The sequence below is a fragment of the Dipodomys merriami genome, unplaced genomic scaffold, assembly GCF_024711535.1.
Source record: "Dipodomys merriami isolate MVZ:Mamm:240054 unplaced genomic scaffold, mDipMer1.0.p SCAF_21, whole genome shotgun sequence".
Taxonomy (NCBI): domain Eukaryota; kingdom Metazoa; phylum Chordata; class Mammalia; order Rodentia; family Heteromyidae; genus Dipodomys; species Dipodomys merriami.
Genome location: NW_027203493.1, coordinates 454,677 through 481,586, shown reverse-complemented (window position 1 = coordinate 481,586; position 26,910 = coordinate 454,677). Strand labels below are relative to the sequence as shown.

General features: G+C 49.0%; 2 protein-coding genes across 3 annotated transcripts; both read right to left on the bottom strand.

The window, feature by feature from the left end:
• Positions 1-126: 126 nt before the first annotated feature.
• LOC138833806 (neutral alpha-glucosidase AB) lies at positions 127-21,789 on the bottom strand. Of its 2 annotated transcripts, XM_070032131.1 has the most exons (25): positions 21,730-21,789; positions 14,567-14,671; positions 14,331-14,439; positions 13,961-14,088; positions 12,928-13,107; positions 12,439-12,504; positions 11,552-11,621; positions 11,163-11,250; positions 10,978-11,074; positions 9,860-10,040; positions 8,543-8,696; positions 7,858-8,093; positions 7,631-7,757; positions 7,437-7,516; positions 7,074-7,217; positions 6,294-6,390; positions 5,708-5,809; positions 5,286-5,529; positions 2,727-2,791; positions 2,491-2,567; positions 2,082-2,156; positions 1,812-1,925; positions 1,574-1,686; positions 1,326-1,426; positions 127-1,212 (listed from the first exon to the last, which is right to left on the bottom strand). In XM_070032131.1, the coding sequence occupies exons 1-25, from the start codon at positions 21,765-21,767 to the stop codon at positions 1,103-1,105; spliced, it is 2,901 nt and encodes a 966-aa protein (XP_069888232.1). In that variant the 5' UTR covers positions 21,768-21,789; the 3' UTR covers positions 127-1,102. The 2 variants fall into 2 exon arrangements, with proteins under 2 accessions (XP_069888232.1, XP_069888233.1); XM_070032132.1 differs by lacking the exon at positions 12,439-12,504.
• A 219-nt stretch (positions 21,790-22,008) lies between these two features.
• LOC138833805 (integrator complex subunit 5) lies at positions 22,009-26,910 on the bottom strand. Its single transcript, XM_070032129.1, has 2 exons — positions 26,749-26,910; positions 22,009-25,176 (listed from the first exon to the last, which is right to left on the bottom strand). Exons 1-2 carry the CDS (start codon positions 26,826-26,828, stop codon positions 22,197-22,199), a joined length of 3,060 nt encoding a protein of 1,019 aa, XP_069888230.1. The 5' UTR covers positions 26,829-26,910; the 3' UTR covers positions 22,009-22,196.

Genomic DNA, 26,910 nt, shown 5'->3' with positions numbered 1-26,910 from the left:
TGAGGAAGGCTTCAGTTTACTCATCTTACTGAAATGATGAAGCTTATGCTGGAGCCAGATGTAAATGGCAAGTTCATGGGCTTCTAGAATATACTTGGGTTACTACTAGAATTCACACACTTGGCAGTAAGTTATGGTTTATCTTTTTATTATTTCTCCTTTTATCAAAATCTGTCACAGCTGGGGGCCAGGAGGAAGTAAAAAAAAAAATCCCACAAATATTCCCCCAGTTTCCCCACCCACCTCCCACCCAGGGCTCTGGCCAACCCTGGGTACACATGATCATCTCCCCCCACCCTCAGCTTTCTCCCAGCAATAAATACAGGTGACCGTGATTCAATGAAACCACAACTGATTTCTTCATCTTGAATGCCCCAGGGGACCAGAAGGGGGCAAAAGTTTAACACCCATCCCCTCTTAATTAAGGAGGTGTGGAAATGGTCTCTCTCCCAGGGGATAGGGATAGGACTGCCCCCACAGAACTGAGGCAATGGAAGGAAGTGGGGAGGAGGGAAGGGGTGGTTGGGATGAGAGGGAAGCAACCTCACTCTTGTTCCATTCATCCCTTACTAGTAAGGGGTGGTCCCAGTGTATCAGTGGGGCAGAGAAAGGGGAAGGCTGGCAGGGTAGAGCCAGGGGAATGAAAAAACAAAAAACAAGGGAGGGCAGTTTGGCAGGAGGGGGTGGGAAGGAAGGAGAAAAGGAACACTAAAGTTCACTGCCCTCATCTTCTTCCAAGAAATGGCATCAACACACAAGTGACATGAATGGACAGGGTCTGGGGAAGTCAGGGTCCCCAAGGAGGAGAAAGTGGGCAGGCAAGGACCTTGTAGTTCTCAGGTCTTCACAAGTAAGTGTGCTCCAGTTAGAGCAACAGGATGTTGGGGGGATGAAGAGGAAGGCTTGGTGTCAGAGAACAGAAATGAAGAGGTCACCAAAGAAATTTGGAGCTCAAGGACAGTCCTGACATCCTACCCAGATGTTGGTAAGAATCTGGGTCTTGGAATAGGGCAAAGTCTGGGGAGGGTCAAACTTCAAGGCAGAAGGGTTAACTCTCACCACCATCACACCCTTCTCCCCAACCAAGAAGACATCCCTTGGGTTATCGGAGGTGAATACTCCAATCCGATGCCACATTGACACTAGGCTTACGCAGGATCAACACAGAAGTCTCAGGGTCATGCTGGAAGGATAACCGGGTTTCAGGAGATCCTAAGAGAGGAACAAGAGTACCACAGTTGGCTAACAGGAAAGGCCATCCCAACCTTATCAACCTTGCCTCTGCTTCCTCTTGTCTGCCATCCTGGGTCCAATCTGTCACTAACCTTTTGTCTGGAGCACCACAGCTGCTGGCTTTCCAGCCCCTATTATCACCACTCGCTCAATCCAGATGGGTGTCTCAAGGTGGCCTTTGGGGTCTGCTGAGCTGGAGGCAAAAGCAGATGCCCAACAGGGAAAAGATGTTAAAAACAGAAGGAACTTCTTACCCAAAGCAAGATCAGGAGATGAGAGAAGAGCATGGTCAATAGTGACATCCCCAAGGACCAACCCCCTGCTAGAGGGATCCCATTACCTGGAGACAAGAGTGTTGCCAGAGAAGGAGAATCGGCGAAACAGGAACTCATTGCGAGTCTGATAGTTGAATGTGTGCCCATCATCCAAAAAGAGCTCTCCTTGGGCTGTACCCTGAACAGTAAATGAGACAATTGAGCACCTGAGCAAAGAGGAAGTCAAGTTGAGCTCATCCCCAGGGGACTGAGTCCCACCAGGGCAGGCAGTTAGGTGAGTTGGCTCTCTGCGCAGGCACTCACTTGGGGACTGAGTGCAACAAACAGAGTGATGGGGTCATCCTTCATACAGTCTGAAGAGCGCCGTACACGCATCCATCGAGGCACAATTGTTCCTCCACGCTGAAACACAGGGATCTAGGACAAAAGCAGTGCTAGGATGAAGTCACCACTTACACCCACAACATCTTTCTGTTCTTACTATGTGCACACAGGTACCAGACCTCCAAGTACACACACTGTGTTCCCCTCCCCATCTGGAAACCTACAGGCAGATAGAACTGGTATACTCACACTGCTTAGAGTCACAGGCAAGTACAGGGTCTGAGGACCGTGATACTTCTGATAGGTTTGACTGTCGTACCACACCTGTGAGGATAAGATGTTCAGTTGCTCAGTGCACAGGGACGCCCATCTTGTTTACTTTTTTTTTTTTGGTCAGTCGTGGGGCTTGAACTCTGGGCTTGGGCGCTGTCCCTGTGCTCTTCAGCTCAAGGCAAGCGCTCTACCGCTTGAACCACAATGCCACTTCCAGTTTTCTAGTGGTTTATTGGAGATAAGAGTCACAGACTTTCCTGCCCGGGCTGGCTTTGAACCGTGATCCTCAGATCTCAGCCTCCTGAGTAGGTAGGATTATAGGCGTGAGCCACCAGCTCCTGGCTCCATGTTGTTTACTTTTTGTCTATGCCTTTCCATAACTTACCTCCCCTTGGCCAGGCAGATAGACCTGTACACCATGAGCCCCAGCATCTGATACAGGGTGAACCAGAAGTGCATCCCCTAAAACACACAAGAATCAACTTGTAACTAGGGGATCAGGTCCCAGGCTAAATGGGCAACACCAGAACATTTGTCCCGTGTACCACCAGCCACATACACTAACCCTTCTTGGGTCTCCACAACTAAGAATTTCTCAGCTCCACCCCAACCAATTCTCACCAAGTAGGAATTGATCATCCATACTGAAGGTGGTCACATCCTGAGGATACTGTACCCACAGGGGCCTAGCAAGGAAGCAGAAAGAGAAAGACATTCTCAGTAATCCCCAAGAACTGGCAATAAGAACAGCACAGGAAGCCGGGTGCCGGTGGCCCATGTGTGTAATCCTAGCTACTCAGGAGGCTGAGATCTCAGGATCCAGGTACAAAGCCAGACCAGGCAAGGAAAGTTGGTGAGACTCTTATCTCCAATAAACCACTAGAAAACCGGAAGTGACGCTGTGGCTCAAGTGGTAGAGCGCCTGCCTTGAGCTGAAGCTGAGAGACAGCACCCAAGCCCAAGAGTTCAAGCCCCACGACCAACCAAAAAAAGCACAGGAGTAAGGAGTTTGCAGACAATTGTCACAACCTTATCTTGTCTGGTCTATCCCACCTTCCTGCTCCCCACCCATCAACTGCTTTGCACAGCAACCACTGAGAAGCCTCCCTGCATGCTGCAGTATCGTGCACTGCACAGGGCACTCCAGGATTACATCAGATTTTCTTTCTTTCTTTTTTTTGGGGTCCAGTCGTGAGGCCTGAACTCTGGGACTGGGCGCTGTCCCTCAGCTCTTCAGCTCAAGGCTAGCACCCTACCACTTGAGCCACAGCACCACTTCCGGCTTTTTTCGTTTTGCTTATGTGGTGCTAAGGAATCAAACCCAGGGCCTATGCATGCAAGGCAAGCGCTCTACCACTGAGCCACCTTCCCAGCCCTACATCAGATTTTCTTCTAAATTCCAATCTCTCCTAAGGAGTCCTTACCCAAGGCCCACTGTCTTTTTATCTATTCCTGAAACACAACAAACTCACTTTAGACTTTTTCTTTTTTTTTTTTTTTTTGGTCCTGTCGTGGGGCCTGAACTCTGGGCCTGGGCGCTGTCCCTCAGCTCTTCAGCTCAAGGCTAGCACTCTACCACTTGAGCCACAGCGCCACTTCCGGCTTTTTTTCTTTTTGCTTATGTGGTGCTGAGGAATTGAACCCAGGGCCTCAGGCATGCAAGGCAAGCGCTCTACCACTGAGCCACCTTCCCAGCCCCAGACTTTTTCTTTTTTAAACTTTAGAATTTTTAGACTTGCAGCCTGCTCTGCTTGGAACATTGTTCCTCAGGATCACAAAAGTCTGTCCAACTCAGCACTCAGCACTCATCTTACTCAGCACTCATGGCTTTTTGTTGTTGTTGTTGTTGGTCATGGAGCTTGAACTCTGGGCCTACCCCTGAGCTCTTCAACTCAAGGTGAGCACTCTACCACTTGAGCCACAGCGCCCACTTCCAGCTTTTACTGCGTATGTGGTACTGAGGAATTGAACCCAGGACCTCATGTATGCGAGGCAAGCACTCTACCACTGAGCCACCTTCCCAGCCCCACTCATGGCTTTATCAAAGAGGATTTTTGTGAAAGTGGTACTGTGGCTCAAGTAATAGCATGTTAGCCTTGAGCTGAAGAGCTGAGGGACAGCGCCCAAGCCCAGAGTTCAAGCCCCATGACCGACCCCCCCCCCCAAAAAAAGGAGCATTTTTGTGACCATTTGATTTCATTATCCTGTTTTACTTTTGTCAAAGTTTATCACTGTTGGTAATTTTCTTTCTTTTTTTTTTTTTTGCTAGTCCTGGGGCTTGAACTCAGTGCCTGGGCACTATCTCTGAGCCTCTCTGTGCTCAAGGCTAGCACTCTACCATTTTGAGCCACAGTGCTACTTGTCTGGTAGTTGACTGGAGATGAGTCCTGCCCAGACTGGCTTTGAACTATGATCCTCAGATCTCAGCGTCCTCAGCAGCTAGGATTATAGGTGAGTAACCAGCACCTGGCTTATTAGTTATTGTTAGTCTTTCACTTTTTTTTTTTTTTTTTTTTACAAAGTCTAGCTCTGAAGCTCAGGCCTTAAACTCTTCAACTCCTGAAGCATGTGCCACAATGCCCAATATTTCCTTTATTTTTATTTTTTGGTGCTAGTAATAGGGCTTGAACACCCAGCCTGGCTGCTGTCCCTGAGCTTTTTTGCTCAAAGCTAGTGCTTTACCACTTGATCACTTTTTTTGTGGGGTGAATTGGAGATAAGAGTCACAGATTTTCCTGGTTAGGCTGGCTTTGAACTGTGATCCTCGGATCTCAGCTTTCTGAGTAGCTAGGATTACACATGTGAGCCAACAATGCCTGGCTCCCCTCTAATTCCCAAGATGAGATTTCCCTCCTGTTCAAGGTCTGCTGAAAGGAGGTATGAACCAAGGGCTGGGAAGGTGGCTCAGTGGTAGAGCACTTGCCTTGCATGCCTGAGGCCCTGGGTTCGATTCCTCAGCACCACATAATCAAAAAGAAAAAAGCCGGAAGTGGCGCTGTGGCTCAAGTGTAGAGCGCTAGCCTTGAGCTGAAGAGCTGAGGGACAGCGCCCAGGCCCAGAGTTCAGGCCCCATGACTGGACCCCCACCCCAAAAAAAAAAAAAAAGGAGATATGAACCAGTTCCCACTATTCCCCAGCCACTCTCAGCCTGCTCTACATAGAGCCCCCAAAATGCCTCACCTCATGACAGGAAACCCTTCTCGATGGGCCTGATAGAAGATAGTGTACCAAAAGGGCAGCAGAGAATATCGCTGGTTTAAGGCATCTCGGATTACATCTTGGTTCTGAGTTGCTAAGAGCCACGGCTCCCGCCGCCCAGTGTCCAAGTGAGCATGAGCCCGGAAGAATGGCTGATAGGCACCCATCTGGTACCAGCGAACAAGTAGCTCTGGCTCTGGGTTTTTGAAGAAGCCACCCACATCCGCTGAGAAAGGGAGGGGAAAGCAATTAGGAAAGAGGGTTCAGGAAAGATGCTGCCTGATGAACTGCCCAAGCCAAATACCCACAACTCCCAATTTGTAGTTTTGTGTTCATGCCTAGGTCCTAAGACCTCTACTTTGCCCCTCTCCTACCAAACAAGACCCTAAATTCCCCTCTCTTACCCCCACAGAAGGAAAGTCCCACCAGCCCCAAGTTGAGACACATAGGAATGGTGATCTTCAAATGGTCCCACTCAGCACTGTTGTCTCCTGTCCACACGGCTCCTGAAGAAGACAAGAGGTTAAATAGAGAAAGGCCTTAGCATTTTACGAAGGTGACTGCTCTGCCCTACCACATCTACTCTTGGGTCCCCAGAAGCAGAAGATAGGGGGTGTAGCGTTCATAAGAATTTTATATTTATTTATGCTAGTACTGGCATTTGAATCCAGGGCCTTGTTCAGGGCCTCTAGTCCAGCCTTTTCTGGTTATTTTGGAAATGGGAGTCTTACAGACTTTTCTGCTCATGTTGGCTTCAAAATGGAATCTTTTAGATTTCAGCTTCCTGTGTAACAAGGACTACAAGTGTAATCAACTGGCATCTAACTCCCAAGAACTCAAATAGGGACTTTCTCCTGCCCTCTTTGATTCCACTAAAAGAACACTAGAGATAGGGAGATTCAGTGAACAGCTTTCCAAAAGCTAGGCCTGGGTGTGGCTCTTTTGATCTGGTATTCCTCCTTTGCTACAGCTCTATTCTCAAAGTCTTACCAAAACGCTGGGAGCCAGCGAAGAAAGCCCTGCTTAGAACAAAGGGCCGTTCTATTCCACCAGAGCGCTGTATTAACCCATTTGCAGTGGCCATGTGCTGAGTAGAGAGAGAAAAAAAAAGGCAGTGAGAACAAGAGTCCTGTTATCAGTTGTAAGATGCCTGATCCTCAAGTCCTAGGATCTATCTTTTTTCTTGTTGGTCATGGGGCTTGAACTCAGCTCCTCAGCTCAAGGTGAGTACTCTACTTCTGGCTTTTTCTGCTTGTGTGGTGCTGAGGAATCAAACCCAGGGCCTCATGCATGCAAGGCAAGCATATGCCACTGAGCTGTCTTCCCAGCCCCTCTTTTTTTTTTTTTGGTCATGGGGCTTGAACTCTGGGCTTGGGCGATGTCCCTGAGCTCTTCAGCTCAAGGCGAGCGCTCTACTGCATAAACCACAGTGCCACTTCTGGTTTTCTGGTGATTTATTGGAGATAAGAGTCTCAGGGACTTTTCTGCCTGGGCTGGCTTTGAGCCATGACCCTCAGATCTCAGTCTCCTGAGTAGCTAGGATTACAGGTGTGAGCCACTGTCACCTGGCTTTTTTTTTGTTTTTTCTCAAGACTAGCATTCTACAACTTCGATCCACAATGCCACTTCTGGCTTTTTCTGTTTCTGTTTCTGTGGTACTGAGGAATCAAACCCAGGGCTTCATGCATGCTAGGCAAGCACTCTACCACTAAGCCACATTCCGGGCCTCTCTTTTTTCTTTCCACCAACTCTCCTCTCTCAATCTCTTACCACATAGAAGCCATAGATGTTATGGATGTCTCGGTGCTCCCAGCCCCCGTAATGCTGGGCATCCTTGAGCATGGTGACCTCAGGACCATTGAAAACAGATGGTTCGTTCATATCATTCCAGACATAGAGATTAGGAGCTGAGCCCTGGGAATATAGCAGGTAATATGGACAGAAGACAAGAAGGAAGAAGACAGGCAGTGTCAGTCTGAGAGTTCCTAGGAATCTAGAAAGATTTATTTCCTCAGATCAAGGGCCCACAGAAGGTTACAGGCATCCAACCAAAGCAGAGTGGCAACCAGGAAGGCTCTTTATCATGCAGGCAGGGTAGGAAGAACAAGAGTCATAAGGAGAGGCCTTTCCTACCTCGTAATTGTCAAAGCTGAACATGTTAGCCCACCAGGCCCTCATGAGGGGATTAGTGAAATCAGGGTAACCAGCTGAGCCTGGAAGGGGATAAAGGTGGTGGTCAAATACCTCCCTTTTCCTCCCAGGACCAAGTCACCATTCTACCTCCCTGGCCTTCCATCTGCCTCTCCTTCAAGCTTAGGCCTGCCTACCTGGCCAGCACCATCCCTCATAGTCAGAGCCATCCCGGGTTTTAACATAAAAGCCCTGGTTCTTTAACTCTTCATGAACACGATAGCCAGAGTCCACCTTGATGTGAGGGTCCACGATGGTCACCAGCTGAGGGCAAAGAACACAAAAGTGGTTGGTCAGAGAGCTCTAAGGCCATCTGGCCTCCGGCTTACCAAGAGATCACTGACCATGGCTGCAACCCCTTTACCTTCCGCCTCTTGGAGGCCAAGTGATCAAGCATGGTGCGGGGCTGAGGGAAGCGGCTAGGGTCCCAGGTGAAGTACCGCTTGCCATCAGCATGTTCAATATCAAGCCAGATGACATCACAGGGCATGTTGTGATCATCAAAACCCTGATCCACTTCCAGAACATCAGCCTCATCTCGGTAGTTCCAACGGCTCTGGTGGTAGCCGAGGGAGAAGAGTGGGGGCAATGTCTGGGTTCCTGTAGGTTTATAAAGGATGTGGGGTATTAATGGGGATGGATCCTTGCCGTCCCAGAAACTGAGGGAGACATAAGAGAAGGAGGCTGAGAGTATAGCACTAGTAAAGAGACTGAAACACAAAACTTCTGAAAGTGTACAAAAGACAAGAGGAAAAAAATGAGGCTGTAAGCCAGGCGCCGGTGGCTCACGCCTGTAATCCTAGCTACTCAGTAGGCTGAGATCTGAGGATCACAGTTCAAAGGCAGCCTGGGCAAGGATAGTCCATGAGACTCTTATCTCTAATAAACCACTAGAAAACCGAAAGGGTGCTGTGGCTCAAGCAGTAGAACACACGCCTTGAGCTAAAGAGCTGAGGGATAGTACCCAAGCCCAGAGTTCAAGCCCCACGACCAACAACAACAACAACAAAATGAGGCTGTAAGTTAGCCGATTGGGCCCAATCACCTACCTGTGAGACTAGCATACTGCCTGAAGACATCAAAGACAGAAGGCCCAAGCAGAAGAAAGACATCAATGATACCACTCTCTGACATCCAACGGACATCTGTCTGTGGGGTCTCCCCCGAACCCTGCAGGTAGTCAAGCATCTTCCCAAACAGAGTCTACAGAAGGGATCAAAGGCAAATAAACCCTTAAATTTTCCAATTCCATATAAAAGCAGCAACATTCTCCTCAAGGTCTTATTTTGACTCCTAATGTCTTATTTTGATCTAATATTAAATGTCACCTCCCCAGGGAGGCTTTTGTGTACCACACTGTCTAAAGCAGTACATACCTACCCCCATCTCCATGACTGTTTCAATGTTAGCAATTACCACCTTGAATTCATCTTGCTGTGAAAGCTGTCTTCCTGGGAATGGAGGACCTGTCAAAGCTCAGTAAGCCCATGTCCCCAGCACCTAGAAGAGTGCCTAGCACATGCTATACCCATAACAAATGCATGCCCTCAGGCCACAATTGGCAATGCCTTCCTTAAGTGTGGTTATTTGGCAGTGACTAGAGAAAGCAGAAGGTTTCTACAATGCCCCAAACAGGCTATGTCACCAGTTTCTTCAAAACTCACATCTTTATTTCTTTTTTTCGGTTGGTCATGGGGCTTAAACTCAAGGCCTAGATGCTGTCCTTGAGCTCTTTTGCTTAAGGCTAGTGCTCTACCACCTTGAACCAAAGCTCTATCACCAATTTTTGAGTAGTTAATTGGAAATAAGAGTCTTATGGGAACTTTCCTGTCTGGGCTGGCTTTGAACCATGATCTTTGAACCATAATCTTAGCCTCCTGAGTAGCTAGGATTATAGGCAGGAGCCATTGGCACCTGGCATATCTTAATTTCTTCCTTCTTTTCTTGGTGTATGTGGTAATGGGGCTTGAACCCAGCATTTGGGCACTGTACTTTAGCTGGCTTTCCATCATTCAAGCTACAACCCCACTTTTGGCTATTTGGGAGCTAAAGAAATTCATGGACTTTCCTGACCAGACTGACTTCAAATCCTGATCCTCAGATCTCAATCTCTTCTTTTTTGGTGCCAGTCCCAGGGCTTAAATTCAGGGCCTAAGCACTGTTTCTGAGCTTTATTGCTCAAAACTACCACCTGAACTACAGCTCCACTTCTGGCTTTTTTTGAGTAGTTTATTGGAGATAAAAGTCTCACAGACTTTCCTGCCTAGGCTGGCTTTGAACTCACATCTCAGCCTCTGAGTTGCTAGGATTACAGGTGTAAGCCATCACTGCCTAGCTCAGGCCCTGCTTTCTCCCCCTACTCTTACCTTTCCTGCAGTGTTGGAGGATATATCAACCCAGGTCTCAGCAGCATTGAGCCAGAAGATACCCAAGTCTCGATGAGGGTTATGTGCCAGGAGCACAGGCACAGACCCATACAAGGCCATGGGGTTGTCCAGTTCATACTGGAATACATCCAAGTTGTATAGGCGATATGGTTCACCACCCCTGGTCGCAAACAGACAGACAGGCCTAAGCTAAGAACTGGCCCCAGTTGCAGTACTCCAAATCCTACCAGATTCAGGTCAGTGATGAGAAGTAATTGTCCTTTCTCAAAGAACTTTCTTTTTCTTTTTCTTTTTTTTTGGGGGGTCCGGTCGTGGGGCCTGAACGCTGTCCCTCAGCTCTTCAGTTCAAGGTTAGCACTCTACCACTTGAGCCACAGCGCCACTTCCGGCTTTTTTCTTTTTGCTTATGTGGTGTTGAGGAATCAAACCCAGGGCCTCAGGCATGCAAGGCAAGCTCTCTACCACTGAGCCACCTTCCCAGCCCCTCTTTTTCTATTTTTGATAGTCGTGGGGCTTGAACTCTGGGCCTGAGTGCTGTCCCTGAGCTCTTCGGCTCAGGGCAAGTGCTCTACCACTTGAGCCACAGCACCACTTCCAGTTTTCTGGTGGTTAATTGGAGATAAGAGTCTCATAGACTTTCCTGCATGGTCTGGCTTTGAACCATGATCCTCAGATCTCAGCTTCTGAGTAGCTAAGATTAAAGACTTGAGAACCACCAACACCCTGCTCAAAGAACTTTCTGAACCACCATAGTGACTAAGCACAGAAAGTGATCCATGCGGGGCTGGGAAGGTGGCTTAGTGGTAGAGCGCTTGCCTTGCATTCATGAGGCCCTGGGTTCGATTCCTCAGCACCACATAAGCAAAAAGAAAAAAGCCGGAAGTGGCTCTGTGGCTCAAGTGGTAGAGCGCTAGCCTTGAGCTGATTAACTGAGGGACAGCGCCCAGGCCCAGAGTTCAGGCCCCATGACTGGACCCCCCCCCCATCCCCCCAAAAAAGAAAGTGATCCATGGACTATCCATCATCATGCCCACATCCCAAAGATCAGACTTCCACCCACTTCTCCCTCCTCCTTCTGGTATCATTAGGGGACTTACTCAGTGACCTTCAACCTCAGGCTGTCTCCATGCTCAGGGATCCCATATACATGCTCCATGCCTGGCAGAGAGAAGTCCAAACCTACAGACGTAGGGCCTAGAAAAGAACCCAAGGCTGAGCTCCAGTGCTTGTTCTTAAGCAAGGACTCCCTGTGCCCCTGCCCAGGGCTCTCCCAGCCCCTCACCATATGGCTTGCTGTCAGAGTGAGTTTTGAATGTCTCCTCCCAGGCTCCTGGCTCATCTTTCTCTGCTTTCCCCTGGGTCTCCTCTGGCTGTAAGAAGGAAAGTGGACCACTACCCAATCATACACCAGTTTTCTTTCTCTCATTTTCTAAATCCCATCCCTCATGGTGAATCTCGCTGAGTTTGTACTTTTTATTTTTCTTTTAATATGCAGGTTATGGGGCTTGAACTTGAAACCTCGCACTCTCACTCAGCTTTTTTTACTTATAGTTGGTGGTCTACCAATCAAGCCATGTCTCCCAGCTCCCTAATCTAAAGTTTCTTATGGGACTTTCCCATCCAACATCCCAGCCAGCCCTATCCTCCAACCACCCACCCCCTCCAACTTGCCTTGTCACCATCCCCAGGCGTTTCCTCAGGCTGGGCCCCATCGCCCTCAGCTGGGTCTTTTGATCCTTGCCTGGAAGGTAGGAGAGCTGTCTGCTCCAATCCAGAGGGGGCAGGGACGAGGGGCTAGTGGAAGGAGGGGTAGGGGAATAGAGAGCCAAGGGTCCAAAGGAATGAAAGCATTGGAGGAAGGGACTGAACATTAAAGCTTGGAGAGGGACCCCAGGAACCAGTTAAGTTTTCAAAAGATGGGGAACGAACTGAGAAAAGAAAATGAGGAGTTGTGTGCACCTCCCACCAGAAAATGCTTTCTACATACAGGGGCAAATCACCAGCCTCTGCCAGCATCTAGAAGAGACAAGCAGGGTGGTTCAGGGGCCTGAGTTCTGAATGTTAGTCCTCCTGGCTCTGATGCCTCTCCTAGGATACTCTGATTCCAGCTACTTTCTCACTGGCTTCAGACACCTGGCCTGACACATGGTTTTGCAAGGGAAGTCAGACCATAGTAAACTTCTCCAGACACAAACAAAAACTTCAAAAGGTTCTTCTAAAGAATGCTCTCAGGCAGCTGGCAAGCAGCTGTCTGGGACCTCATTTCCACCTCAGCTAAGGGTAAAGAACCCCAGCAACAAGCAGTATCCTTCCACCCCTTGGCAAAACACTAAGTTCCTAACATTCCTTAAGGACTTGCAGCCACTTCATCTTCTTTCTCCCAGGGGTGTGTTAGCCAGAGCAACACAAAACAAGGGCCAAAACATCACACAGTGGGAAAAAGCGGGAGAGGTAAAGTACAGGGCATGGAAAGATCTGGGATCCCTTTCCAAGAGGACCAGAGTGACGGGTGGGTAAAGACAGAAGAACACATACAGTACCAGTGGTCATGGATTTACCTAGAGAAAAGGCTCTTGATCTTATCCCAAATGCTACCGAGCGTGAGACTAACTTTATCCGAAAAACTGGGGCAGGAGGAAATGAGTAGGGAAGGGGAAAAGGAGGCACAAAACCAACACAAAAACAGAAACATAAAAGTGAGTTTCAGTCGACAAACTTCCAGAGATGGGGGGAAAAGAATCCAATAAATAAATAAATGTCTTTTAAAAGAAAGAAAATAAATATGGGGAATATGATGATATGAGAAGGGGAAGAGGGAGAGATAGACCCAGGCAGGCCTCCCAGAGGAGGTGCCCAAAGCACAGCTCAGGGACAAAAGCGACAGCCTCCTGATCTGTATAGAAAATGGAGAAAACTACAACCCCTCCAGCCCCCAGCTACTACCCAGCAGTCTTGCCACCCTGTCTCCTCCCAGGAACCTAGATACCCCACAATATCCCTACACTCTCCCATGGTAGACTCCCTGCTGTTCCAACCCCTGTACTCACGGGACCCTGGGGGCTCTCTGGTGCTCAAATTCCATGAGTCCTCGAGCATTGACACTGAGCAGAAGACTGCGATCCTCTAACAGGTCAAGGCGGAATGGCTGAGCTGTCAAGATGATTTTGTAGGGTCCCTCAGCCACTGTTAGCTCAACACTATTGTCATCATGGCCAGAGACAGAAAGCCTGGGAAAGATATGAAAAGGGATACAGGAAAGCGCAAGGGGAAAGCTGGGGTGCTGGTGGCTTCTGCCTGTAACCATAGCTACTCAGGAGGCTGAGATTTGGGGATCAAGGTTCAAAGTCAGCTTGAGCAAGGAAAGTCTATGAGCCTTTTATCTCCAATTAACTACCAAAAACCAGACGTAGAGCTCTGGTAGAGCACTAGTCTTAAGCAAAAAGAAGGTCAAGCACAGAGCCCAGGATCTCAGTTCAAGCCCTAGCACCAGCACAATAAATGAATGAATGAATAAATAAATATGGAGTATGCTATTCTGAGTAGTTTTTGAGGAAAAAAAACATAGAATGGGAGTGGAGGAGTAATGGGGCCGGCAATAGTATATTTCTAAAGGTAGGAAATCAGCCTTGTTTACTTTCTCTTATAAAACCAGCACCTAGGCCAGCCAAGGTACAGAAGATGAAGTAATACTTGCTTACTGAATGAAGATAAAGAGTAAATGAAAGTGCAATAGAAAAAGAGTCAGAGTAGCACAGTGTAACACTTAAGTATTACCCTGATGTAGGAAAATTGGCTACCTAAAGAAGGTTCAGGGCTGGGAATGTGGCTTAGTGGTAGAATGCTTGCCTAGCATGCATGAAGCCCTGGATTTGATTCTCCAGTACCACATAAACAGAAAAAAAGCCAGAAATGGTGCTGTGGCTCAAGTGGTAGTGGTGGAGTGCTAACCTTGAGCAAAAGAAGGTAAGGGACAGTGCCCAGGCCCCGAGTTCAAGCCCCAAGACTAGTCAAAAAAAAAAAATAGTTCATCGGGAAGGACAAAGAGCAAAAAGGAAAGGTATGTTTCTCAGACAAATTTACCGAGCTGTAGGGGGATCAGCCACCAAAACATCTGGTACACGGTATCGGGGCCGCCGGGGCTCCAGCTCATCAATTCTGATCCGAGTCATGTTCTTTTGAAGCCCCTGGAGCTCCAGCACCAGCAACACCTGTGGGGATAAAGATTTGGATTTGGAGAAATTAGAGGGACTATACCTTGCAAAGTCCCTGAACCCAGTCCCTCTTGAAGGGACTTTGAGCCTTTGCCTAAAGGGCCTAAGATTAGATTTTTTTACAAAGTATAACTAGCCAATGATTAGGCTGACACAGATTGTTCACTTTAAGTTCCCCCTTCCCAAGTTATCCTGTAGTCATGCCCCTAACTCTATTACTCTTCCTTGTCCTGCCTCACCTTGGTCACCTCATGGATCAGATGGATTGTAAGAGAATCAGGACCCAGCTGCAGAGTCTCCAGCAAGGCACGATATGGAGAAAGGCCTGGCCGTATGTTGCGCTGCCTCCTGCCAAGTGCAACAATGGGGAAATAAAGTAAGAGAGTACCCCAATATTCCTATGTATCTCTAAGGTATTCATTGCCACCTCCAACATTACCCTCATTTCCATTCCATTCTCCCACAAATAACATACTTGCAGAAGGAACTCTCTTCACAGGTCTTGAAGTTGCTTCTATCCACAGCAAAGGTAATCCCCAAGCAGACTCCTAAACACGCCAGTACCAAGCCTGTCCAAGACCTATGGAACAAAAGGACAAAGAGATAGAATCAACATGGAGGTTAGGAAGAGCCCCATGCCTGTTATAGCTATATAGGACAGCTCATGAGAAAGAGAAGATGGAGTCACATTAAATACAAAAGATAGCAGGAAAAAAAAAAAAGAGATGGCAGAGTAGACACAAGGTAGAAGGTCCTGAAGAGTCGACTTACTCACATCTTCTCTTCAAAAGACAGGAGGAGCAACTATGTATGAGTACAGTGTAAGGACCTCAATGAAAGCTACTGATCAATAGAGGACTTGAGAGCCAAGTGTCGGCGGCTCACATCTATAATTCTAGCTGCTCAGACGGCTGAGATCTGAGAACTACAGTTGGAAGGCCAGTCTGGGCAGGGACTCTTTTTTTCTCCAATTAACCAACAAAGCTAGAAATAGAGCTTATGGCTCAAGTGGCAGAGCATTAGCCTTGAGCAAAAAATCTCAGGGACACTGTGTGGCCCTGAGTTCAGGCCCTTAGACTACCACCAAATAATAACAATAAAATAAAAAGTACTTAAGAAACAAAAAATAATTACAGGGTTATTCTCAGCAAAACATAATATAAACATATCTAAAATACAATATTGAAACCAACTGCTGTAATTAATACACATAAATTAAAAGGCTCATGCTTGGGGCTGGGAAGGTGGCTCAGTGGTAGAGTGCTTGCCTTGCAAGCATGAGGCCCTGGGTTTGATTCCTCAGCACCACATAAGCAAAAAGAAAAAAGCCCAAAGTGGTGCTGTGGCTCAAGTGGTAGAGTGCTAGCCATGAGCTGAAGAGCTGAGGGACAGCACCCAAGCCCAGAGTTCAGGCCCCACAACCGGACCCAAAAAAAAAAAAACCAAAAAAAAAAAAAAAAAAAAAAAAAAAAAGGCTCATGCTTGTAATCCAAGCTACTTTAAAGGATAAGATATGAGGATTATGGTTCAAAGCTAGCCCAGGCAGAAAAATTCCTTAAGACTCTTATCTCCAATTAAGCAGCAAAAAATCAGAAGTGGAGGTGGTTTGAGTAAAAAAGCTAAGGGAAAGCAAGTGCCAGCACCAAAACAAACAGGAAAATATCAGGCTTGAACGGGAAAGGGAGGGATAAGGAACCAACATGATGAGGGAAGGCTAACAAAGAGGGTGAATGAGGACGAATACGGCTGATGTAGTTTCTTTGCATATATGAAAATAAAAAATGAAACCTATTCAAATTGTTTTATGGAGGAGGGGAGCTGGGCATTGTTGAGTCTCACCTGTAATCTTACTTAGAAGCCTGAGACCCCAGCCGGGCGGCGCCAGTGGCTCACGCCTGTAACCCTAGCTACTCAGGAGGCTGAGATCTGAGGATTACAGTTCAAAGCCAGCCCGGGAAAGGAAAGTCCATGAGACTCTTATCTCCAATAAACCACTAGAAAACTGAAAGTGGCGCTGTGGCTTAAGCAGTAGAGCGCTTGCCTTGAGATGAAGAGCTGAGGGACAGCACCCAAGCCCAGAGTTCAAGCCCCAGGACCGACCAAAAAAAAAAAAGAAGGATTGAGATTCAAAGCCAACCCAAGCAGGAAAGTCTGTGAGATACTTATCTCCAATTAGCCACCAGAAAACTGGAAGTGGAGCTGTGGCTCAAAGTGGTAGGGACAGTGCCCACACCTTCAATTCAAACCCCACAACCCAAAAATAAAAATAAGAAATAAAATTTAAAAGCCAGTGCCTTGCATGCATGAGGCCCTGGGTTCGATTCCCCAGCACCACATAAGCAAAAAGGAAAAAAAGCTGGAAGCGGTGCTGTGGCTCAAGTGGTAGAGCGCTAGCCTTGAGCTGAAGAGCTGAGGGAAAGATAGCACACAGGCCCAGAGTTCAGGCCCACGACCGGACCCCCCCCCAAAAAAAAAGAAAAAGAAAAAGAAAAAAGATAAAAAAATTTAAAAGCCAGGCAAACAACCTGTAATCCTAGCTATTCAGGGAAGCTGAGATATAGATTACAACTCAAAGCTAGTCCAGGCACAAAAATCTATAAATTCCACTTCCAATTAACCAGCAAAAAACAAACAAACAAAAAAAAAAACAGTCTGGCTAGGTGCTGGTGGTTCACATAGCTACTTAGGACACAGAGATCTAAGGGTCCCTGTCGGAAGCCAGTCCTGGTAGAAAAATCTGAGACTTTACTAGAGCTGAGGCCCAAGTGGTAAAAGTACAAACATTGAGTGAGAAAGCCAAGCAAGAGTTTGAGGCCGTGAGTTCAAGTCCCAGTACTGGTACAATTGAAAACAGGCAAGAACTCAGGAGGCTGAGATTTGAGGATCAGGGTTTAAAGCTAGCTCAGGCATGAAAGTCAATGAAACTCTAATATCCAATAAACTACTCAGAAAAAGCCAGAAGTGGCACTATGGCTTAAGTGGTAGAGCGCTATCCTTGAGCACAGAGAGGCTCAGGGACAGAGCCCAGGCCCTGAGTTCAAGCCCCAGGACCTGCCAAAAAAAAAAAAAAAAAAAAAAAAAAAGAGGAAGAAAAGAAAAGAGGAAGGGAACAAATAACTTTGATCTTCAGAGGTCCTGGTATTGACTCTGGTTACATCAGCCTCTCAAGAAGAAAAATAACAGCTAATCCCGGAGGAAATGGAGGTACCATATGTGTGGATCTGAGAAACAAAGAAAACTGTGCCTTTCATGAATGAGTATGGCTCGAGCTACAATTATAAAGTTAAAGATGCACCCTTACCCAGCCTGCAGGTCACATTTCCTAAGGATCCTACCTCCCACAATATACCAGGTATTCTGTTCCTCCCGTGTCAACTTTTTTTTTTTTTTTTCTGTCGGTCGTGGGGCCTGGGCACTGTCCCTCAGCTCTTCAGCTCAAGGCTAACACTCTACCACTTGAGTCACTGTGCAACTTCTGACTTTTTTTGCTTATGTGTTGCTGAGGAATCGAACTCAGGGCATCATGCAAACACTAGCACTGAACCACCTTCCTAGCCCCCATGTCTACTTTTGCATCACCATCCAGGGCTGAAAAGAGCAAGAGCTATAACTCTAATGACCTATAACATGGCCATGGGGGCTTGGCTGTATTATATCCCTAACTTTGGACTCTACCAGCAATTTATAAAGTATTCATGCTCTAGTCTCAACCTCTAAAAACATGATTTAATAGGACTGGAATAGGGTCTGGGTATCTGTTTGAAAGCTCTCTAAATGATAAAGTGTTATCTGTAGTTCACAGCTATTTGAGAAACTGAGGCAGGATGACTGCTTGAGCCTAAGAGTTCAAGGCCCAACTGGGCAACATAGTGAAACTTTTTCCATTTCAAAAATATATAGAAAAAAAAATAATAAACCGGGCACCGGTGGCTCACGCCTGTAACCCTAGCTACTCAGGAGGCTGAGATCTGAGGATCGAGGTTCAAAGCCAGCCCGGGCAGGAAAGTCTGGGCGACTCTTATCTCCAATAAACCACTAGAAAACCAGAAGTGGTGCTGTGGCTCAAGCAGTAGAGCGCTTGCCTTGAGCTGAAGAGTGCAGAGACAGCGCCCAGGCCCAGAGTTCAAGCCCCATGGCCGACCAAAAAAAAATGAAATCTGAGAATCACAGTTCAAAGCCAGCCCAGCTCAGGCAGGAAAGTCCATGAGATTCTTATGTCCAAATAACTACCAGAAAACCAGAAGTAGAGCTACTACGGCTCAAAGTGGCAGAGAGCTAGCCTTGAAGTAAACAGTTCAGGGACAGCAAGGCCTAGGCCCTGAGTTCAAACCCCAGGACACACACTAAAAAAAAATAGATATAGGGGCTGGGAAGGTGGCTCAGTGGTAGAGTGCTTGTCTTGCATGCATGAGGCCCTGGGTTCGATTCCTCAGCACCACATAAGCAAAACGAAAAAAGCCAGAAGTAGCGCTGTGGCTCAAGTGGTAGAGTGCTAGCCTTGAGCTGAGGGACAGCACCCAGGCCCAGAGTTCAGGCCCCATGACTGGACCACCTCCCCCCCCAAAAAAAGATATAGATCTATGTATCAGTATATAATCAAGTCTGGCCTTGGACTCACAATCCTCCTGCCTTAGCCTCCAGAGTGCTGGTATTACAGGTATGTACCACTGAAGCCAGCTTTTTCCTTTTCTTTCACTATTTTTTTTTGTCAGTTGTGGGCCTGGGCACTGTCCCTGAGCTCTTCAGCTCAAGGCAAGCGCTCTACCGCTTGAGTCACAGTGCTACTTCCGGTTTTCTAGTGGTTTATTGGAGATGAGAGTCTCAGGGACTTTTCAGCCTGGGCTGGCTTTGAACTGTGATCCTCAGATCTCAGCCTCCTGAGTAGCTAGGATTACAGGCATGAGCCATTGGCGCCCAGCATTCTTTCAGGATTTTTGTGGGGGGAAGGGGGGTGAGGGTCAGGCCAGGGGCTTAAAACTCAAAGCCTGGACATCATCCCTGAGCTTCTTTTGCTCAAGGCTAACATTCTACCACTTGAGCCACAACTCTACTTTCTGTCTTTTTGGTAGTTTTTAGTTTTAGTGGAGATAAAGAGTCTCACAGAGGCTGAGAAGGTAGCTCAGTGGTAGAGCGCTTGCCTTGCACGCAAGCGGCCCTGGGTTCGATTCCTCAGCACCACATAAGCAGAAGAAGCTGGAAGTGGTGTTATGGCTCAAGTGTTAGAGCGCTAGCCTTGAGCTGATGACTTAGTGGTAGAGTGCTTAACTAGCAAGCATGAAGCCCTGGGTTTGATTCCTCAGTGCCACATACACAGGAAAAGCTGGAAGTGGTGTATGGCTCAAGTGGTAGAGTGCTAGCCTTGAGCAAAAAGAAGCTCAGGGACAGTGCCCAGGCCCTGAGTTCAAGCCCCAAGACTGGCTAAATAAATAAATATACATATATGTGTGTACACATATATACACATATACACATATATTGGAGGAGGTAACAATGCTCGATAGGAAATGTACTCATTACCTTACTCATGTAACTGTAACCCCTCTGTACAATATTTTTACAATAAAAAAAAAAAAAACTCAGACTTTCCTGTCTAGGCTGGCTTTGGCTTTGTACCATCATTCTCAGATCTCAGCCTCCTGAGTAGTTAGGATTACAGGTATGAGCAACTGGCACCTGGCCAGCTGGTAACTCTTTATTATATGAGTAGTATAGGAGCACTTGCTGGAGAAGATTCCAAAGTGGGGAGGTAGAGAAGAGGGACACAGATTTCTTCTTGGCAATTAAACTTTGCAATTTGTAGGAAGTGGCGCTGTAGCTCAAGTGGTAGAGTGTTGTCTTGAGCTGAAGAGCGCAGGGATAGTGCCCAAGACCAGAGTTCAAGCCCCACGACCGACAAAAAACAAAAAACAAAAACATTTTGTAATTACTAAAGACAGGACGGACCTACTATACACATTGGATCTAGCCTTTGTATCTTTTTTTTTTTTTTCCAGTCAGACATGGGGCCTGAACTCTGGGCCTGGGCGCTGTCCCTCAGCTCTTCAGCTCAAGTTTAGCACTCTAACACCTCAGCCACAGTGCCACTTCCGGCCTCTTCTGCTTATGTGGTGCTGAGGAATTGAACACTGGGCCTCATGCATGCAAGGCAAGCACTCTACCACTGAGCTACCTCCCCAGCCCTGTATCTGTTTATAAGCTAACAATTTTTAAAAATTCACCAGAGTACTCAGTGGTAATCACTTGCCTCGCCTGCACCATGGCAAAAAAAAAAAAAAATTAAAGTAAGAAAATTACTAGAAAGGAGATCATAGAACATATCTAAGCTTTCTAGGGCCACAAGGCTACCAAGTGAGCACTCCACAGCAGACCAGTGAGAAAAAAGGCAAGGTTTGTATCAGCAAAATGAACAAAATAAATGCTATCAGAAAATTCAGCCAAGGGCATGTGGCAGAGTTCTTGAAGAATGGCTACAGTAAGCATCTTGGACCACTGAGTCCATATTCATCCTTCCCTAAGCAACAGTGTTAAGTCAAACACTCTGTGGAGTATTTAGAGTTGGAGGAATGACCATGGGGAATCAAATTTTATTGATTTGTGCCAGTACTGGGGCTTGAACTCAGGGCCTGGAAGCTGTACCAACAGAGTCACAACTCCACTTCTGGATTTTTGTTGGTTCATTGGAAATAAGAATCTCATGAACTTTCCTGCCTGGGATGGCTTCGAACCTTGACCTCAGCTCTCAGCTTTCTGAGTAGCAAGATGGACAGGCTTGAGTCATACCTGCACTTAGCAGAGAATAGGATTTCTAGATATCTTTTAATTATGCTCTGTCGAAAGGAGCTAGGTATCCAGGGATGCTCTGAGCACCCCTAAACAAGAAGAGTTCATAAGCTAAAAAGTCAGGCATGAGCTGCAAGGGCAAGTAAGACCTGTTTATTGTCTCAGGCTTCCCAGAGCTTAAGTTTATGATCCACTCTTCCCCAGTATATCCGTTAGGTAAACGCTTTGTGGAGCTGATGTGTTTCCAACCCTTTCCCCTTCTGCCCCCGGTACTTAAAACTTCAGAGCAAGGACTAGACCATTCGATTACGTGTCGTGTTTGAGCAACATCATCCATGCAGACTCTGAACTTACAGATCCTACCCCAACCAAAGTGAGCACTAGCCAGGGCTGGTGCTCACGTGAAGATAACAATAGTAGGGATGGAGCCCGGGCAGACCGGGGCGAGGCGGACGCGAGCTTCCAGCCCGGCTAAAGGGCCCTAAGGCAACAGGCGGCTTTGCCAGGAACGGGAGTGCGTGTGTCCCCCCGCACCCCCACCCTAGCCTCCCCCGACGACCCAGCTACTGCAGGAAGGAGGCGGCGGTGTTGGGGGAAGCTAAGCAGCGGAGAGAGGCCCAGGCCGAGAAGAGCGCGCAGGTGCGGCCTTTTTGAACTCCGGGGCTGGACCAGGAGCCCCAGGGGCCAGGGCCACCACGACGCGGGGGGCTGGAGGGGCCTGAGGCCGCCTCGAGGAACAAAGGGTCTCCGCGAGGCCAGGGGGAGCAGGGTGGCAGACAGGGTGTAAGGAAGGGAGCAATATGGGGTCTGGGGAGTTAGGGGCATCCGGGTGCGCCCCCCGGGTTCCGGACTCCTCACCGCCTCCTACGCGCCGCCACTGCCGCTACCGCCGCCATCTTGTGCCCGGTTTGCTCCTTGACCCCGAGCGGCCCCGCCCCTGCGCACGCAGGGCCACGTATCATAGTGCCCTCCCCTTCCGGCCTCCTGATTGGCGAATGCAAAAAGGGGCCGGTCGTCCGTCCTATCGGTAGACCACACACCTTACCTGCTCCCGAGGCGAGGCGAGGCGGGGCGGGGCGGGGAGCTCAGCGCTGTCAAGATTTCTCCAGCTCCCCACCTTAGGCACAAACACTGGACTGTTTGTCTCAACTCGGCAAATTTTATTTAGAAAAAAAGTAGGGTGGGGGAAAAGTGACAGCACTTATTAAGCTAAGGATGTAGAAATGAACCCTCCTGTGGCACAGCTCTTTAAGTCTCTTCTCTCACTGTTCAACCTCCGTGGGCGTCTGGTGCGGGGTGCGGGGGGGGGTGCGGGGGGGAGAAGGTTAGGTCCCCTGACGAAGGAGGGTGGGTGGTGAGGGTGCCTGGAAACGGCCGGAGAAGAGGCCCAGGCGATCGACGTTGCGGTGGAGCACGCTGTGGAGCACTGCCAGGTGCGGGCCGCCCTCGCCCCCACCCTCCCTAGAGAAGTCCCGGATGAAGCGGCCGCGCTCAGACTGGAAGATGAACTTCTGGGGCAGGGGCCCGTGCTCCCGGAGAAAGCCCCAGACACTGAGCAGCAACAGGCGCACTTCAAAAGGGGCCAGCTGGCTAAATACTTCGTGCATATTACCCAGGGCAGGTGGTAGGAGGCTTCCCTCAGCCATGACAGCCACCAGGGTGCAGGATGCCTCCAGGTGCCAGGGGGAGTGAGCCGTGTCAGGGTGGCGGGAGGCTTCCCAATGGCCCAACAGGGCGGCCAGCAGCCCCCGCAGCAGCACAGAGCAGTAGCACAGGGCCGGGGGAGCAGCTGCGACCAGCTTTAACAGCTCGAACAGCAGAGGCTGTTCTCGGAAGCGTCGGCCAATGCGGAGATCCCGCTCCACAGTGGCCCGGGCGTGCTCCTCTGGGGGCCAGGCCAGCTCTGCCCCAGCCGCATCTGGACACACACTCTCCACCAGGGTCACTGCAACTGCTTTGGCTGCCTCTGGACTGAGGGTAGACGCACTCCAGCAACCCCCACATTCAGCGCTCCCGGAGGCAGAACAGCAGTGCACCAAGAGGCTGAGAAGGCTCTGGGTGTTATAAATCACTTCCTGCTGGTTTCGAGACTGCGTAAGCTTTGGTGGTTTTAAGCCACGACCAATGACTCCAGCGTGGAAAACAGACCAGATCCCTCCAGGCCCTGGCACAGCTGCAGTGTGCCGCCGGTTTGTGTCCAACAGGGAGGCCGATGCCAAAGGAGCTGAAACAAGTGAGAGGTTTTCATTGTCCTCATCTACTTCCCCTCCAAACAGTTCTGTGTTGCCTCGATGTAAGGCTCCCTCAACTAGTAGCTGCAAGACAGCCTTGAGCCCAGCTGGGGAAGTCTGAGAAAGGCGGGTGAGAAGATGAGAGGCAGAGGCCACACCTGGGGGGCCATGTAGCCTCAGAGAGGCAAAGAAGCGGTGCACCCCAGCTCTGACCAATCCCAGGAGTTGGGAGGGAGACAGGGCTTCCAGAGGAAAGGGGCAGATGGCCAAGAGGGAAGCTGCGGCTTCAGCTACTTCTTCCTCAGGATGTAGCAAGAGAGGAGCCAGGTCAGACAGATGGGCTGAGGCAGACTCTCCAAAGCGAGCCCCTAGGGCGGCAGAGCCTTCACCACCTTGCTGTTCCCAGCCCACTAGCAGTGCCAAGTTGCGCAGGAAACGGGATGTGAAGGGAGGTTGTAAAGTCCCTGCATGCACCCGAGCCAGGCAGCTTCGAAAAGCCAGGGGGAGGAGGCCAGAGAGACTGACCACCAGCCCTGCATATAATTGGGTTGCCAAACTCAATTCTTCAGGGCTTCGGGCTCTGCTTAGTAGATGGCCCAACGCCTCAGGTCCGCAACTGGGCCGGGTATAGACAGAAAGCAGGCCTAAAAGCTGGTGCTGCCAGAGGAAGCGCTTCCGTTCTAGCCGCAATGTCTCTCCACACAGCTCTCCAACATGGTTTTTTAGTGCATCCAGAAAGGGCACTGGGCGGGGAGGTGGGGGGGGGCCCAGCACCCCTTCCCCGGGAGATCCACCCCGGTGATGAACCAGCTTTTGCAGGTGCAGCAGCAGCAGCTGGATCAGTCGGTCACAGGCTTCTCGCACAGTGTCTGGTACAGCCAGGCCCTGGGTGGTGATGACTGAAGCAGGCATTGCTGTGTCCACCAGGAACTGCAGCAGGCGGTAGGCACCTGCACCTGAGGCCTGGCTCACCAGGTGCACAGCCAGATTGAGCATGTTGTCCAGCTCCTCTCGGGGGAATCCCTGCAGGTGTTGTTGCAGCTGGCTCAGCACAGCTGGGGGCTTGAGGCAATCCACAAGTTCTCCAGAGACCGTGCCAAGTAGAGCTGGTGACATGACCGCCAGCTGCAGTAGGAAGGGAACTGTAGCCTGAAGGGAAGGGTCCCCGCTCCGGCCTCCGGTGCCCCCTGCCAGGCTATCATGGAACATTCTCAGGAGCTCCCGTCTGATGCTGTCTCCGTGGCGGGAGGCCAGGTGCCCTAGAATGCCTACAACTGAGGCAATCTTGGGCACCCGTTTCTCCCCAGGGAGGACAGGAGATCCAGGGAATGGATCTGTGGACGGAGCCTGAGAAGAACTTCCACCGCCACCACCAGCTCCACCTCCAGCCCCACCATGGACACAGAAGTCCTTAAGCCCACAGGAAAGGACTCGAGAGATGATAGTGCCAGGAAAGGAGGAGCCAATATGTGCCACAACCCAGTCAAAGTGTGGGGAATGCTGGACTGAAGTGTCTAGCAAGGCATCCACACAAGCATCTGGGCAGCTACCAATGAGAGCTGAGAGGCACTGCACATAGATGTCCATTAACGTACGGGTGGCCCTACAACCCATCCAGAGCTGCAGCAATTCATTGAGAGAGCCAGTAGCATGGGGAACACGCTGATGTTGGCCTGAATAGGTACTGCTCAGTTGACCCATGAGGTCAATAGACCATGCACTAATCACAGGTGCCCAGGCCTTTGGATTGGCACGGATAAACTCAGACAGCACCTGCTGTACTTCCTGTATCACATCCTCTAGACCTGGTCCCCCAGCAGGGACGTGGGAAGGTGGAGGTGGACGGAGGTGAGGAGGACCAGCCACAGGGCTTTCATCTAGGGCAGCTAGATGGGCCCGGACACTCTCATCAAAAACACCTCTTAAGTGGTCCAGCACAGCAGCCCGAGCAGGTGGCAAACAGCGCAGCAGCAGAAGACTACAGCGAGCATGTTCCCGGGCTGAGAGTTGGTGACCCAGGATGGGATCTACACCAGTGAGAAAAGCCTTGATTTCCTGGGACAGCTCCTGAGCACTACAAGGAAGCAAAAAAAAAAAAAAAAAAAAGCAGACTTAGAGCACTGGGACTGTGAGTTTAAACTTCTATATATAACAAGGAAAATAAATTGAACCTTCTTCACAAGAGCTTATGAAACATGTATCACATTAGCTATCACTCAATAAATGCTCATTTTCTTTCCATAACAAAAATACTAGCAGTCAATAACTTAAAACTGTCAGCTCTGACTTCAAGCCCAAAAACCTACCAAAAACAAACAAACAAAAAAAAAAACTGCCAGTCAGGGTCTGATGGCTCCCATCTGTAATCCTGGCTATTCAGGACACTGAGATCTGAAGATCTCAGTTCAAAGCCAGCACTGGCAGAAAAGTCCAAGAGACTATCTTCAATTAATAAGCAAAAAAAAAAAAGAAAAAAAGCTGATCTGGAGCTGTGGCTCAAGTGTAGAGTGCCAATTGTGAACCAAAATGCTGAATAAGACACATACACAAAAAGTCCAGGTACCTTTGTTTGTTTGTTTTTGGGGGGGGGGGCATTAAAGCTTGAACCCAGGCTTCACATATGCTAAGCATATGTTCTGCCCTGAGCTACACCTCCTAGCCAGGACAGATCCTCTTTAAATTATTTTACATGTATTATTTCAATCCAGACAACAGCTCAATAAAGACAATTATGATCCACTCTACAGATAAGGTAATCAAAAATAAGTGATCAGACTATACACTCCAAAAGGATAGGAACCATTCCCTTACTTTTCAACACTAAATCCACTTTTATTGAGGTGTGGATGTACATGAGGTATACATTTTTGTTGAATTGAGTAAATACATTTTGTGTCTCACTCTCCTGCACAACAAAAGCACCCTGGAATCAGGTGCAATGGAAACTCGTTAACCCCCTTACTAAATAAAGGCTCTCCCTCCCAACACCTGTTCTTTCCATATTGTGCAAAAATCCTAGCCACTCACCACCTACCCAACACCTTCAAAGTGCCTGAGAATCGAGTGTCCTAGAGCACAGACAAGAGTAATGCCTTCCAACCTTCCCTTTCTGAAAACATATGGGTTCCTTCTTAGAAGGCAAGAGGCAAATTGCCTTTTCTGTCAAAGAAGAAAGCATCCTTTAGGGGCTGTGCATTCATTCCTCTGTGCCATTCCTCTCTGGTTCCTCAAAATAAAATAAAAATCCACCCCCAAGATGAGGAGAGAATGCAAGGGAAAAGTCTACCAGAAACATTCAATACGTTTCTGCACCTGGATTATCACAGTCTATGAAAGTCAAGGCCTTCTGGGTTCCTTCAGGTTGAAAGGGATAGAATGACTTAGGTTCCCAAGAGTTCTGTTATCCGCAAAGCCAAGAGAAGGTAAGCAATAGGGAGGAGGGAGAGGCAGGACCAAGATCTTGGGAGGGCGGGCACTGGACCCAGGGTTTTTAAGAGAAGCAATCCCCAGGTTCTGGGAGGACGCGAACCGGAATCTCTTAGAACCCTGACGCGAGTTCTTGGGGTAGGATCCGGGTATCTACCGAGAAGGCTGGGGATCGGCGCGGGGCCGCGCGGTGGGGGAAGATACCAAGGGCTCTGACTACCTGAGAGGCGCGGGACCGTGGGTGGCGGGGGCAGGCCCGGGAGGCCCCGGGGCCCCGGGAGGGTCGCACAACGCGGACATCCCGGAGCCCTACCCCAAGCCCGAGGCGGGAGCGGCGGAGCTCAGACGGCGCATGCGCGTTGACGAGAGACGCGAAAGAAAC